Source organism: Neodiprion fabricii, chromosome 6 (genome assembly GCF_021155785.1).
Source record: "Neodiprion fabricii isolate iyNeoFabr1 chromosome 6, iyNeoFabr1.1, whole genome shotgun sequence".
NCBI lineage: Eukaryota > Metazoa > Arthropoda > Insecta > Hymenoptera > Diprionidae > Neodiprion > Neodiprion fabricii.
Window position 1 is genome coordinate 24,579,840 of NC_060244.1, and position 16,061 is coordinate 24,595,900.

The 16,061-nt window shown below is 37.5% G+C and overlaps 3 protein-coding genes across 4 annotated transcripts in view; 1 reads left to right on the plus strand and 2 right to left on the minus strand.

The window, feature by feature from the left end:
* Positions 1 to 128: 128 nt before the first annotated feature.
* LOC124185126 (hypoxia up-regulated protein 1) lies at positions 129 to 6,228 on the minus strand. Of its 2 annotated transcripts, none has more exons than XM_046575558.1 (9): positions 6,066 to 6,228; positions 5,788 to 5,925; positions 4,441 to 5,401; positions 4,095 to 4,357; positions 3,714 to 3,847; positions 3,393 to 3,586; positions 2,249 to 2,537; positions 1,756 to 2,185; positions 129 to 1,672 (listed from the first exon to the last, which is right to left on the minus strand). In XM_046575558.1, the coding sequence occupies exons 2-9, from the start codon at positions 5,917 to 5,919 to the stop codon at positions 1,184 to 1,186; spliced, it is 2,892 nt and encodes a 963-aa protein (XP_046431514.1). In that variant the 5' UTR covers positions 5,920 to 5,925; positions 6,066 to 6,228; the 3' UTR covers positions 129 to 1,183. The 2 variants fall into 2 exon arrangements, with proteins under 2 accessions (XP_046431514.1, XP_046431513.1); XM_046575557.1 differs by having other exon boundaries at positions 3,348 to 3,586.
* Positions 6,229 to 6,724: 496 nt separating this feature from the next.
* On the minus strand, positions 6,725 to 8,301 carry LOC124185133 (transmembrane protein 50A). Its single transcript, XM_046575568.1, has 4 exons — positions 8,165 to 8,301; positions 7,487 to 7,593; positions 7,244 to 7,404; positions 6,725 to 7,099 (listed from the first exon to the last, which is right to left on the minus strand). Exons 1-4 carry the CDS (start codon positions 8,261 to 8,263, stop codon positions 6,993 to 6,995), a joined length of 474 nt encoding a protein of 157 aa, XP_046431524.1. The 5' UTR covers positions 8,264 to 8,301; the 3' UTR covers positions 6,725 to 6,992.
* Positions 8,302 to 8,324: 23 nt separating this feature from the next.
* The window catches only part of LOC124185124, a 48,079-nt gene continuing 40,342 nt past the window's right edge, over positions 8,325 to 16,061 (plus strand). Inside the window, exons 1-3 of the mRNA XM_046575554.1 lie at positions 8,325 to 9,230; positions 10,108 to 10,666; positions 10,746 to 10,839. Coding sequence (XP_046431510.1) covers positions 9,225 to 9,230; positions 10,108 to 10,666; positions 10,746 to 10,839 — 659 coding nt within the window. The 5' untranslated portion in view covers positions 8,325 to 9,224. The remainder of the gene's footprint in view (positions 9,231 to 10,107; positions 10,667 to 10,745; positions 10,840 to 16,061) is intronic.

Consider the following 16,061-nt stretch of genomic DNA (forward strand, 5'->3'; position numbering starts at 1 on the left):
CACATCAAAGCTCAAAACGAATAATAAATATATAATTTTGAAAACTGCCAGGAACTGTTAATATTATCTGAGAATAATTTTTTTAACAAATGCACTTTTATTCACCCAAATCAATAATAAATAACACATTTCACTGTCGAGATTATGAATAATTTTATAATGGAATGGAGTTTACAACGCTAGGTTGTATTTGTGTTAACATGCAAATACAGTACATGAATGACCAGTAATGCAAATTTTAGGATAGTATCAATAATCACATACATAAGTTTACATTATTACCAAATAACTCATTTGAGATATCTTGTCATAAAAATTACTAATCCTTTGTTTTGTCATGTTTCTGAATGTGGAACTACTTTGTTTGCATTGTATTCATGATATTTCTCGTGCTCTATAGTAACTGGAATGATATTTAAGAAATGACTATTTCCGTTTTCAATTTTGATAGACAATGTCAATCTAAAGTTGTGCGTTGTTCAACGATTATTATTCGAAAAATATAAGAGCACTGCACCCTTCTTTGTTACTCTAAACGAGATGATATTTTAAAAAGTTACAAATTTAAGTTATATCAATTAACTTTCATATATTTATTGTATTTAAATTGTTCATCATTCCAATTGCTACCATGATTCATTCTCGATCTCTTCTTTAACCAAGCCTAATAACTGAGATTTTATATGACCCCAGGCATTTACGAATTCTAGACTAAGAATCTCTCTGGTAACTCAAGCTTTACATACTTTCAACCAATTTATGTTTTTTACGACTGGTTTGAAAAGAACATGATGAAATAATTGTACAGTTTCTTAGAAAGTGGAGAAGAACTGATACCAAACCGATGATGTAAAATATTAATGACAAAAAAGGAGTTATGCTCTAAGGGACAAAACTTCTTTTACTTCAAAGAAGCACGGAATATTATCATCTCCTATGTAAAGACTGATTTATCACACTTTTTTCCTTGCCTCAATATATTCTATGTGAGATAGAAAATTCAATATAGAATTCAGCGTTTCAAGTTACATCAGAGAATTAAATAATAATCTTCTGCATGGGTCTCCAGGACTTTTAACACATGTACTTGATCGTTGAAATGTGCAGATAATGAATAATTCGCTAACACACACATCATTCAAACGTTACTTAAAATTCATACATTTTTAAATACATTTTTCACTTATAATTCTTGGTGCGGCTCCTCTTGATTAGGTTTATCCTTAGTCTTCACTGGATCAGGTTCTGGCAACTGTAATGTCTCCCCAGTTTCATTCTGCGAATGTTTTTCACTACCAATTTCAATGCTGCCATCATCTGTTTCACCTTTGCTTTCAACATTACTATTTTGTTCTTCCTCTACAACTCCGTCATCTTTGTCTTCTTCTTCTTCTTTTGTCTTTACAGGTGCTTCGTCTGCAGTAGCAGGAACCTCTGCCGTTTCAGAACCGTCTGGTACTTCTGCTGTAGCCTCGTCTGATTTATCAGTTGTTTTATTCTTTGCTGGTTCTTCTTCCTTTGGCTTGGGCCTCCAAATTTTTGCTTTGTTTACCAAATACTTTACTTCCCTGTCCAGAATTGCCATTTTATTTGCAATATCGCGAACTGTATATTTCACAGGTTCATATAAAGGTATATCCGCTAGTTCTTTCACGACCTTATCATGCCATTCCTGTATAACACGAATAAAATTAGGTAATTCATTTATTCAATTTTTAATTACCCTAAATTACAAATATTTTCTGGCTATCTTACCTGCGTTTCATTAATAGTTTTTTGAAGAGTTTCCAACTCGACTTGGGTAAATATTTCACTGCTGGAGGTCACGTTTGCCACCTTTTCAAGGAACGTAGTACTGCCATGAATCATGGAAACCATTCCCTTCAAAGCTTCTGGCCTCTCTTTATGTTCAAAAACTCTTGCATACAAGTCATTTGTCAATCCTTTCAGTTCCGCCAATTTTTGTTCATAAGTGTCAGCATCTGCGTCATATCCATCTTCATACAGCCAATCAGAAATTGTCGAACAAGCGGCTAAAATCTTTTCAGATTCCTCAGGTATTGTAGCTTCGGAATATTCTGGCAATTGCAATTTCTGTTGTGCATCAATAACAAATGCCTCGAGACTGTTCAGAGCTCTTTCGCGTCTAGTTCTTTCTAAATCATGGTGATTTAGAGCCTCAATTCTGAAAAATGCATTAATTACATGTTTTCAAGTGCTTATAAGAAATTATTTTTATAATACTAACTTTTTCGTTGATTCTGCGAGCTTTGGTCCCTCTAGAGTCTTTGGTCCTAGCCTAACTTCAGTGGACGGGATTGGCTCTTTGAGGGTAACTAGGCTGGGTTTTTTTTCCTTTTCTATCTTCTCAGTTTTATTACTCGGTTTATTTTCAGTTGTTTGAGTCTCATTTTGATTCTGTGGCTTTGCATCTGCTTCTTTTTGTACACCAAGTTGATCTGGGTCTTCGTGAACTGGTTTAATATCTTCTTTTGATGGTTCTTCAACCTTTTCGGCTGGTTCTTTGTCATCTGATCCTGAGAATTAAAAATAACAGTGAATGAGTTCTGTTCTGTATTATAACTTCGAGAGTAACAAATGATAGAACAAGCAACCAAAAGGCTACGAAATATACCGAATAGAGATTTAATTTCTGGCAAACATGGACAAGAAATTGTAGACAAAGGTTGTGCAAAATAAATATGGAATATACCAAAATCGGATATGTTATTGATAAAAAAAACTTCGCAATAATGATTGTGCACTGAAAATGAATGAGTGATTGACAAAAAATGGTCGTGTCACTATAATCATTTGAAATATTTTGTACATGTGGTGTTTTTTCAGATTTATAAAAAAAATAAAATAAAAAAATACCCAATAAGATAGCAAAAGCAGTATATACTTAGTATTTACATGACGATAGCAATCTCAAATTTATTTGTTCCTGAAGGTATCCAAACAGGCCAAAACTTTTGTCCGACAGATATGTCTTCAAACGAAATAAATGCTGGAGCACCATTTTTATTTTCTTTATGATGCAAAGTTTGCGAAAGAATGAACGTAAACTATAGTTATAATTTTAAAGCAGTCAAGAATTAGTACATTTTTTTATGTAAGTAGTGGACATAAGCAAATCGGTACATTTAGCTGTTACACTGCTATAGGAGAGAAAAGAAAGTTCTCTGCCATAGACAAACTACAAATTAGGCTAATTTAGATAACAGAAACGAATGCACACACAAGCAATCTTCTTGAAAGTAAAGAATAAATAAATAAAGAAACAAGGTAATAAACAAAAAAAAATTGAATGTACGACCATTTTCTGCAAGGCAGGTAACACAAACCTGCAAACAGTTTACTTATAGTGGAGCCAAGCTTTGAAAAAGTACCCTCTTCTTCCTCAGCTGCAACAACTGTTTTTTCAAACACTAATTCAACATTAGCCAAATTTAAAACTCCACTGTCATCCATTGCAAAGTGCGCCTTGATTCCTTTGCTTTCAGTTCCTTCATTGGCATGCTTACTCAAAGCATCAGCTATGCCGCTCAGAGAAATTATTGACAAATTCGTATTACCAACAGCCCTATTAATCAGTAAAATTAATATGGTTAAAAAAGTTCAATATTTCATGAATTTCCAAGAACTCGAATGAAGATAATGCTACGAAAAATTAACAAGGTTATATATTTTATAACAGAATAAATTCTTACGCCATTTCATCGGCGGGCAAATATTCCAACTCAGCATAATTCACGCTGAATTCAAAGTCATCGGTATGTTTATTAAAAGTAATTATCTTCTTCTGCGGATAAGCATTCATTCTGTTGAACAGCATTCTTCGAACCTGTAGGAATTCGTTTTGTTGTTCAAAGAGTTTATGAAATTTTCCGGGCACTTTTAGCTTTTTTAACTAAAAACGAGGAAATAAGTCGAGGGTTTTATTTAAAGAATTCAATGTAATCCTTTAACCTGAGTTAGTGGCATCCAAACAGCTGCAAGTGTTAGTCAATTTTGACCAATACCTCGAAATATTATAATGAGTGGTAAGTTTGGATACTTTAAACTGATGTACTTATTCAAATATTACTTGCCCTTTTAGTTGCCCCGTCCACAGTTCTGTCGAAGACAATTTGAATGGGGAATAGTACTGCATCTTTGGTGATAAATTTCTTGACTTTAAAACCTTGGCTAAGATCAGCAGCTTTGTATACAGCACCCATGGCTGCAGCCTCATCAGTATTGATGTTTTTAGATAATTCAAGCTTCACAAATTCCGTCAATTTTTCTTGTACCTTAGGTACACGAGTACCAGCTCCCACCAAAACGATTTGAGAGATAATATCCATAGTTAAAGCTGTAATTGAATGGAATATCAAACATTGTGAGAAATTTAAAAACGTTGGGATTAATTCAGAAAATATTTGCACAAAAGCAGACCTGAAGTCTCTAATGCAGTCTTGATTGGCCTTGCAACACGTTCAAACAAATCTGCGCACAGTTCCTCTAATTTCTCCCGAGTGACTTGTACGCGGAAATCTTTTTCATCAAGCAATCCTTCAATTTGTGCATAATGATCAGCATTTGCACTCAAAACATTTTTCACACGTCCAGCTTCTTTGAAAAGTTTAGCCATGGCACGTGGACTATCGAAAACAGAATTTGGCGTCTTTTTCATGGCATCAAACTCCTTGGCCAAATAATTCTGGAGACGAATTTGCATCTCAAGGCCTCCAAGTGTTCGATCATACCCAACACCCAGAATGCTAACCTGCGGATTGGTTTCAACGTAACCTTTTTCTTTTGTTTTCACATTTTGATATCCAACAACAGTTGCTGTCGTACTACTGGCCCCCATATCGAAAAACATAATGTACTGAGTAGTCTCGTTGATTTCTTTTCTTCGAAAGATTCCATAATTCAAAGCTACAGCTGTATAATCATTTATAAGCTGTAAAACCTTTAATCCAGCAATATCGGCTGCTTGAAGCAGTGCCTTTCTTTCAGCCTGATTGAAAAATCCAGGCACTGTAATTACAGCCTCATTTATTTTTTGACCGGCAGATGTTTCAGCAAACTCTTTTCCTTTGTACAAGATTTGAGCGAGTAATTCTTCAGGTGTATAAAATGTCTCCTCATCGTGCTTAAAAATAATCGTTTCACGTTCTTCATCCGCAAGAATCTCATAGTAAGGAAATCTTGTTTGATATAATTTAACCAATGGATGATCGATCGATTTGCCCAAAAGATCCAAGATGTAGGAATAGCTGTTTTTAGGAAATCGTACACCGACAACCTGCGCATCTTCTCCAAAGGTACGCTCTCCATTTCTAAATGCGATTGTTACCGGAGTTTTCCTTTTAGATTCTTTGTTTAGAGCTATTTCCATCGGCACTCCAGGCTGAATAATAGATTGACGAATGAAAATGCAGTTTAACAAAAAGAAACAAAAGAATTTGTTATATTTGGATTTAAACTATCTACATAATCAAGTCTGGAAGTGCCATGTGACAATCCACATTTACTAAACGTGGTACTCAATAATTCCATTACAATACTACCAAAAATGAACTTTATACAATTTACATGGCACTTTGAAATCATTTCCTTCATTGAACAAAGTATGTATCGTTTAAATAGGTCAGTAGTAAAAAATACCGAGCGATTCTTTAAACATATTGAATGGTAAGAGATTGAATCGCAATACATAAATAATAACTGAGCACTATGACTGGGTAGAAAATAGAACAGAATTGTATATAAATACAATTAGTAGTGTTTACTCACCGATACGATGGCAACTTTCATCCATTCGCTGCCAAAGTCGATGCTCATAACAGCAACTCCATGAGTACTGTCAATGAATATACTGAGAGCGAGAAAAGCCAGTGAAACGGCAAGCATTCTCTTACGATTCATTTTGCACTAAAAAAATGATGATGACTAGTATTAGTTAGGATATTCAGAAAATTAGATTATTGCGATGAGCAAGGCTGTCATGCTGTCAAATTTGGTTAAGACTACCGGCCGGACAAAGCATACAATTCTCGACGATTTTGACATACCGTTTATCTAATAATGAAGTGTAACGCTTCCTTCTCAACAAACAGCACTAACGGATCATTGGAAATAATGTACAGTTTGTATTTGCGGATAAAAACAGATATTGCTCCGCACTGGACTTTTACTCTACTTCTCCAAGCTTCTGTCGGCTGCAAGGGCCATGTGTTTGTGTGGCGAAATCGGATTGGTCGAATTACTTGTCACAAGCCATTGCTATTGGTCCCCGTTGACCAATCAAAATTCTATAACAGTAAAAAAATTCTCCCGCAGTATTCGTAACTCAATGCGCAAGCTGCAATCATGAATTACCAAATACTATAACGAAAAAAATGTTGAACCTTTCTGATTGAAAAAATCAATTAATTCTCCTCATAATATAACATGATCACCTCCGACAGCCAAGTATGAACGATACTTTCAATTACGAGTATCGAATATATATTTTGACAATATCAAGTATAAATATATAAGTTAATATCGCGCCATCAATTAATGAGATAGTACATTTTATTTTGCTTTCTATCCATAATTCATAGTACTTAGAATTTTGTTCACCCTGACCACAACGTGTGGAAACTTGGAAAGCAATAAGAAGTCTCTGCAAAATGTCAGGACATACAAGAGAGTAGATTACATTTAGAATACACACATAAACAAAAGATTCACGATAATCATCTTTGAAAATGATTGCAATTAATATTTATTACAAGTTCAGCTGTAATAAGCACTTATTAAATGCGCAGTATTATTATACATACTTATAATAAGTAGGCGGTAGCTGAGTACTACACATAAATAACCATATTTCGTAATATTTTTGACAATTACTGTTTTAGATACACATCGTATAGTTACGAAATATCTGTAAGAGATTGAGAATAGAAATATTACCTTAGTTAAAATAAATATAATAGTAATGTATTAGCTGTTCAACCCCACTGATCTTCTGAACGACCAAACTTGTAAGTCAATGATCCCACGAATATAAATACGTTCTGTAAAAAAAGCCCAACCCCAGGCCAGGTATGCGACACATCTGTAAGTTGAAAATGTTAATCCAATAAAATAGATTATATCAACGAAACTGCACTGATGTGCATTTTCTCAAGATGTATTGTCATAAATGACAAAATGAAAGTAGTTTTTTCTTGGAGGTTCAAAACTCTCGCATTGAACTAACCCTTTCTGATAAAGTCAGTAAATAAAATCCAACATGCTGCTATTACTGCCGCAAACCCCATGACGAAGCCGATAAACAGCCAACCTCTGGCACCCTTGACCCCAAGGCATCCTCCATTATATGCATCTCCTCTAATCTGAGCATTAGTTACTGAATTAACCCTGGAAAAAAAATATGTGTCATTCACCTGAGTAGACAGCATAATTTTTTATGGACTGGCATAGGTTATTAATCCTTACTTACATGAAAAGCGATATGGTACCAAACACTCCGCACACGTGATATGCGTCAAGCATTAAATAGGGATATTTAGCTTGAGCATCAATTATGAACCACCATCCCATGAAAAACTGTAATTAATTAAAAATCATATTCAAAATTACATTGTTTTCAATTATTCATCACTTGGTGACACGAGATCATTTTAACATTAAACAAAAATACCGTACTGACAAACACAATGCTAATACTGTTACACGAACTGAACATATAAATTTTTGGTATATTCTGACATCGACTGCCAGTATGGAAATTCTAGCAGAAGAGGAACGAACCCAACTTATAATCCATAAAAATGAGACACAGGAGTGCCGACAATGGCCGCAGTCAATAACAAGACTCTGCCTGGATTTTATTGTATTAATTAACGATAAGGAATAACAGTTGACGAGTCTGCTAAAATATAATTACAACAGTGTTGTCACTGTCATGTGACAGTTTAGTAAATTAGATAAAAGAAGGCAAGTTTTGGAAATTGCTCATAAAATGAAGCAATTATCAATCCAACTGTCTATCATTACAAAATCTATTCAAATATATTTCTTATCTATGGGGCTTGAAATGATGGCAGTTAATTTCACTTTTTGTTTTAATTATGGTATAGAATCGTACAGAAAAGAATACAAAATATATTATTTTTACCAATGTTCCAGCAAGCATGGACATCAAAGAATTTCGTTTCTCACCACCGTCAAACCAAACACACGCCGGAATTTGGATATTTTCGAGACAGGAGGCCATGGTTCTTATAAATGTTCAACCCTTCCGTCGACCCTTGTATCAATAATTACTACAAGTCTTTTTTAACCTAAAACACAAATGACAGCGCGAATAATGTCAGAATACCAGAAATCGCATTGTCTGCAGTGTTTGTGGCGCTTTTTCATGAACGGCAAAAGTGATAAACTAAAGTACTGTGTAGTCAAGTGAGCGATGAAATGTGAGAATAAATGTTAAAATTTGAAAATAGAAGAGATAACTAACACTGTGCGGGTGAATTCAGGGCCAGATAACATATTTGAAACGATTGCCCGCATCAAATCTTTTTGCTTCTGTTATTTCGTAGATCTGAAATAATTCTGCTAATATCAATCACAATCGTTTCACGTCGGTTAGATACTTGTTTTGAATCAAGCGCCGAAACGTCCATGAATCATACCGCTGAGTCGCTCTTAGTTCGCTCATACGCGAATATAGCTATATTTTTTCATCGACAACAACAAGAGTATCTGATTAGTTGAGTTATGCTTACAGCTGCGGTTAGCAAAAATAGAAAGCAGCGAACAAAGCCATCTCCGAGTGTAAATGAAACAAGCGAACAGATGTTTCCGTATCGGAAGCGATCACTGACAGGTGGCGACGGCTAGGCCAGCGATAGCTAAACAAAAAGTTTTCAAACGCGCTAAACGCGGCCAACACGGCTCCGTCAAAATTTACCCCATTAGCTGTTTAAAATCGTAAGAAATTCCGCGAGTCTTTGCAACCGCCTAAATCGTATCGATCAGCCACTTAATACCGATTGTAGTATAAACAAATCCTCAGTGAATATTCACCCCGCAATATTAATATGACATCGTACTTGAAATTTTCCGCTCCTGACGTACCGCTGCTAAGGTTCAGTGCTCGACCGGCGTTGCATTTGTGTTTAACAGACGGTTCATCGCACAGTTCACAAGATCATTGTGAATAGAAAACAAAAAATATGAGCGTAAGTTTAAGTGTTTATTGGAAAACACCCACGCACCAGAGAATTACACATACAACGAGATTACAGTCATATCTCGTTCACAATTAATGCACAGCAGAATTTTTAGTAATACTCACGAAAAAAAATCAATTTCTTTGTTATTCTTTATATTTAATTTCGTGTTATATGTCCTTAGTTTAATTTGCCATATCGTAGATTTCGTTATTCTTAATTACCTGGTTCAATAAAATTATCATGTCGCTTAATATTTGTTTGGTCTAATTTCCATAACCTAACTCTTGGTAATTTGTAAAACCTGAATCGAGCGTAACTGGGGTGGATACGAGAAATTTTTGATGCAAGTAACTTGACCTAACTCGACGAAATATTACTTTTTTAAAAAAATTATAAGATATTTTTTGACGCGCAATTTTAATTTTACAGCTTGAAACATCAATGAACATCCCCGTTTATGCTAAATAATAACTGCGGAATATCCGTAATTGATATTCAAAGTATGAGCAGATTGCAGAGCAATATGGCGCTGAACAAAGTAATCAGCTGATTCTTATAAGTGATAATTATGCGTACATCAGGGTACGGATATGTTCTTGCAGGCAGTCAGGCGTTTACAGTGGTGCGGGCATTAGTACGGAATTGAAAGATGCAATAAAAATAAACTTTTCTCACTAATTACACCTCTGTCAGATCAGCATATTTTCGGCCGCCCAATAGCGTCTATCGATATTTTATATTCCATTATAGCAAGTAGGCATAATGATATGCGAATATTGGGGGAAAAGAAAGAAAACTTAATAACTATTTCGCGATAATGGATCATTTTATTAATGTTGTATGGTCACATTGATGTAGATAATAATCTTGTACTTAATAACAGAAGGGAAAGAAGCCTGGAGATAAGATCAAACGGTGTGACAAGGCACCAATACGAGTCAACGAAACGCGAAATGGGGATAAACATTCTACGGAATACTGGACTGCCCCAGCAAGTGGGATAATTTACACCACCGGGCCGAGAAGAGTGCGTTCAAAGTCTGCCAATTCTAATTGTAAAACGGCATCAAAGTTGGCGTCAGCGCGGGTCTTGAGCCCGGAAAGTGAAACGAGAGATTTAAATGGAAAAGTACAGGCAATTAAAAAAAAGGGGAGCCTGTGTTGTGTGTTAGATGAAGAAAATCGGGACAATATTCAGTATCAGCTGCCATCGTCACCATTTTTGCATACTCACGGGAGGCGGTATGAAGAAAAAGAATTTACTGAACAGTCCAGAAAGGCGAAAAAGGTATCGAGCCTCGATACCGATGCGGCTAGTTCAAGAGACCCAACTTACGTATTGCGGAAAGAAATACACGATTGGAAAGTTCACGAAGCTCTGACTAACAGAGTCGAAAATCTCCTGAGCGAAATTGAGACAACGTCACCACCCGAAGACCGCAGTAAGTTGAACATTCGACTTTCTTTTTTTACCTTATTCGCATCGGTTGATGTTCTATTATTAAACATTTTTGATTGTAGCCAAAGCTCCGCGAACATCGGCTAGAACTCGAATGAAAGCTTCCGATAAACTTCCACCCGACTTGCGAGAAAAAAGTACCGCAAACGTTATTGGGTAAGTACTTTACTACTGCAGCTATCGTAACGCGAATGAATTGCAATCATGCAAAGTTCTGTAAATTTACAAGAACACGAGGCGTGATTATAAATCATGTCATACATGTTTTTTACTATCAGTTGCGAAACTAATTTATTGAGAAAAAATTGTATTGAAACAAGAAGAATCTGCATCTAGATGAAGTATTACCGTCAGTTTGCCTCGGTATTTCGTGGCACATATTTTCTTCCAATATTATAATTCTCTATTTTTCTAATGCGATTAAAAAAAAGAAATCTATTTATGGATTAATAAAAATTTCCATGGAGTACCGGGTATATGACGATACGTCGGTACATATACGTAATATTATGCATTATGCATAACTATATTATCAAATTCCCTGCGGTGTTGGCAAAACCCGTTCGGAGAACAGCTGAGAGTAATTTTATTTTATTTAATTTTTTTCTTCGCTTTCTTTCGAGTTGCAATAAAAATTCGAAATCTGGAAAGAATTATTATATGCATAGTAATAACGTTACTATAAAAACCTAAGAAAGAAAACCGGATTTCACCGTAGCTAATTATTGAATTGAATCAGAATTCAAGTCATTTTATAGGATAAAAATGTCGCAGCTACGTCGAGTTTGTATTTATGGTTATCGTTTATCTACAGTGTGTTATATGTATGCACGTTGTATACGCTGACGAAACTGGTATTCGCGATGTAAGCTAATGTCGTGTCGCGTGCGGTGAGTTACGTCATATTATACGATTGAATGAATTAAACCATACAGAAACGTATTGAAAAACTTTTTTCAAGGTAAGTGAGTCACTCGTTTACTTTTAATACTTCGACACCGCACTACTTTTGCAAACTTCTCATCGGTAATACCCCGCACTCCATGATCCCTGATGCAAAGATCAGAGGATGACAGTGAAAAGCATATTGTACATTATTCACCGTTTATTTACTCGAATCAAATGAATACCGCACATTATTTTTTTTACTCTCTGTCAATGCTGAATCATTTTTTTTTCACTGTCTCGCTTACTCAACTAACTGTAATTGCAAATAAAAACAAATTTCTCATTCGCGTTCTATAGCGTGAGTATTTGCAGGAATACTCGGCGTAGAGTCCGGCTAAATTTTTCATGATATAATAAAATTGAATTTGATTTCGAATTGCGTGGTTTTTCGAAAATTCTAAAGCTTGTCGCCGAATGATATTGCGTAAACGTATTTTTTGACTGATTTCTATAGGATTTCGATCGATTTCTTTCTCTACAACCTAAAAAATTGCATTATACCTATGTTTCCGGATCAGACGAAAACGTTTCGTACGTTAACCAGGGAGAGCGAAAAATGCATCATCGATAGCTGCATCCTGCAGACAGCTTTCCGTAATGAGGTTGCCTCGGCACGGGTCTGTCTGTGGTTCGTACGATACGTCATCTTGGAATTTTCGAAAGTCTCAATAACCGGTTCTGACGTGTATCTTACGTACAGAATAAGCATACAGATCTTAAATATACGACGCGTAACGTCTCTACACGTGATTAATATACAACGTTACATGGACTTTTATATCCTTCGACCGCAATAATTGCGAGTCCCCTACTAAACTGCGACTAGCGAGAGTAAAGAATGATGTTCTCCTTAACCCCACGCTAAAATACCTGAACCGTCAGTATTCTTGGGTTTATAGAAGAAACCCTCGCTGCACGCACTGCAGGTATCAAAGGAATGAGATTTTGAGTATGAATTGACGAATAGAAAAATTCTCATTTCTATTATACCCAGATTCGTATAACTTTGCGCGACAATGAATGGAGAAAAGCACGAGCCAGATGATACGCTATTTACTGATATACGTTCGTTATCTATTTAAAGAGAGACCTGTTTCTGAAACTCAGTCACGGCTAAAAAATGCTAATGACAACAGTGCTGTAGGTTAGTGAGAACAATGGGCGATCCTTGATTGCGTGTCAACAATGCCGAGCACGTTTCGTAGTAAAAATATTTTCAGCCCTGCGCCACGCCTCCAATATCAAACGAAGCATTAACTCCAAAAGCGAATCGATAAAGCGTATTTTATAGCCCATGCGTTAATGATTGCCTTGTCTTTACCGACGCGTGCTGAAAACAAATAATAACAATAACGAAATAACGCTGCGAATATCGTACATGCACGTGAACACACATTCAGATACACGGCCATTAGGATACATTTATTTCACTGCACGGACAAACATATTGAATCGTGCCAAAAATCGTCAATGTAAATTCAGGCTCTGTTCGTGAATTTCAACCGATATTCTCCTCCTCCTCCTCCTCGATCCTCCTCCATCTCGTTCTCTCATTAAATCTCTGCTCTGGAAAGCGTTACCTCGAGTGTTTCGAGACGTCACACCCGATTCGTACACAGAGGCGAGGTAACCGGTCTTTGCGATTAAAAATTTACAACTCCCACCTCGATGCCCCGTCGATTCCAGTATGTTAATACTCCCAATATAGGTTTGCGCTGCCTGTAAGCAGCTATAATGTATGTACAGACACCGCGATTCCCGCAACGGTTCGTCGTCATCGTCGTCGTTATAGCAGCATCGGCACGATCAGCATCGTAGAAGCGGCAGCGAGGGGCCGAGTGCGGGGAAAAATTGGAAAGTTTGCGAGAGTTAGAAGCGATAACAACAACGGGGACAAAAAAAAATAAAAAATAATAAAAAAGCCGAAAAACAAAGCAATGAAAAGATAGAGACTGGTCGGCTCTATATAGGCGGTCGCGGCTTTCGAGCGTTCGCGTTATCGTGGAGCAGTTTAACGGGGAGGGCGTGAACGTGGGCTCGGTCAAAATAACGCGATTTTTACGTAAGCGGCGGGTTTGCGTCTGCGCCTCTGACGTCACCGCGCATAAGATTTTCGCCGCGAAAGCTCGCGTAGTTTCTCGAGCGTTGAAAGGCGGCGGCGGCGCTGCAGAGTTGGCCGCGTCTGTCGGGTTCAAGGGTAAAAGCGAGGGAGATTCGTCCAGTAAACTCTGGACGCCTGTGCACGCGTGCGTGTAAGACGTGCGTACGTACGTAGGTACGTAGGTACACAGGTATACCTACGCATGTATAGAACGTAGAAACCTGGTAGCTGTCGCCACGGCGGGTCGGCGCTTGCAGAGGAGGTGGAACTCCGTCCTTGTTAAATTTTTACGTCGCGTCCCGTCGCGTCGTTCGAGAACCGCGCGCGGCCACCGCGAATTTCGCGCGCGCCAAGAATGTTATGTACGAGCGGAGGTTTGAGTAAAAAAAAAATTCTCTAGACCTTCGCGTCGGAGCGAGTTGAGGCTGAGGCGTCTGAGGCGTCTGGGGAGGAGAAGGAGGGAGAGCAGGACGCCATTTTTGAATTTTAAAACGCCGCCGATGCGCGCGGCACCGAAGCGCTGCAGGGTACCTAACCCGCCGTCTCGCTCGCCTCGGACAGCTATATAACGCGTTTTTTCTTTCTTTGTTGGTTTATAATTATCGACGACGATCTTTATGGCCATACGCAATATACATATTTATACCGTTTCTAATCGCGTTATGCGATCTACATTTTACGATCCTTCGTTATTATAACCTCTGCATCTCTCTTGTTTTATACGCACGTACATGCCTAACACACGTATAACGTGTACCTCCGCCGCGTGTTACACGAACGCATACACCTGCACGATGTTCTTTAATCTCCGATTCGCTGACGATCACTACGCCAGCCTATACAGACATGTGAGGCAGCGGGTCATGTTGCCAGATATGTATGTACATACATGCGCGAAAGTAGGCAACGCCGGATCGTGACGAACATGGGCTATATACCTACCTACATTATACCTATCCATTCTACGCGTCGTCATACGATTCACAGAATTCGAGTCATTGCTGTACACCGTTGTAGGACGTGGGCATATCTGAGTTTTTCGAGACGATAAACCGTATTAGGTGACACGTTTTTACATGTGTAAACAGAGATGGGTACGTTTTTTTACCAACTGCCGAATTTATCACTCGTCTCGATCAGCCTGCGTGGCAGACACCTCAACACTCTAGTGTTGTGCAGCTGAATTACTTCATTTGCACTAAATATCGAATAATTAATTCGTGTTCGAACCCCAATTTATGATCCAGTGACGTAATGTTGGACGATAGTATCTTACAACGTTGAATAATTTTTCATTTATCATGTCACATTGAAATTGTTTACGAAGATTGCGTGACCCATATAATCGATTAGTGCCTATAGAACGTTTGCGATCATGAAGATGAAAATTTCTGCACACGTTGGGTTGGCAATATACTGGGAACAGGAAATCATGTATTATCATATTTTTATTTTACGTATGTAAAAGGACACGATGAAACGACGAACTGCGAAGAAACGTGGTTTCAAACACATGGGATTAGAAATATAAATTACTCCGAGTTCGAGAACGAGATGTGGCGAGTCGGCTTTTTAATATCAAAGACAGTCTTATAAACATGTTTTTATAGCGGGGAATACATAACACGTATACGTATACACACGTACGTAGACGGGGAAAACATTTATGAATGTTTATACTTGCCGGTATATGATATCTTACATCGATTAATAGACTGGCTCGAAGTTAACACGAGCCAAAATCGACGTATAACGATAAGCTATTGGCCGTAACGTGCGTATTTTATGAATACCGCGTAGGTACAAGATGTCAGCATGTACGTATAATTCAAAGAAATATTACATACCCTGAGTTTTCGTCGCGCCAGACGATGATCGAGACCGCTGTGCGTGAATATGTGAATAATGTGTAGTTCTGAACAATTTCTTCCCAGAAAAATTCCACACCATGGCACACATCTCGCATACGGTTTATTAATTGTCTACAGCGACGTTTACAACTTTTTCGTGTTTTTACAGAATGAATTTCTAACGACTGCATGGTTCGTTGTCTGCTAAAATTTAATGCGCAAGCGCTTCAATCCTATAGCGGCTGTTTGCCAGGGTGACCAACCGTCATAAATTTAAACAACAGTTCGGCGCGATGTACGTGATCTCAAAAATGTTGACAGTCGTCGCTAGCAGTTATGCTCAATTCACAACTTTCAAAATTTTTAAGGTTAGAGACGGTTGATCACCATGTCCAACAGTTGCTCTTGGATTGTAGCGCGTGCGTGTCGAATTTTAGTAGACGCCGGATCATGCAGTCGTTAGAAATTCACTCGGTATA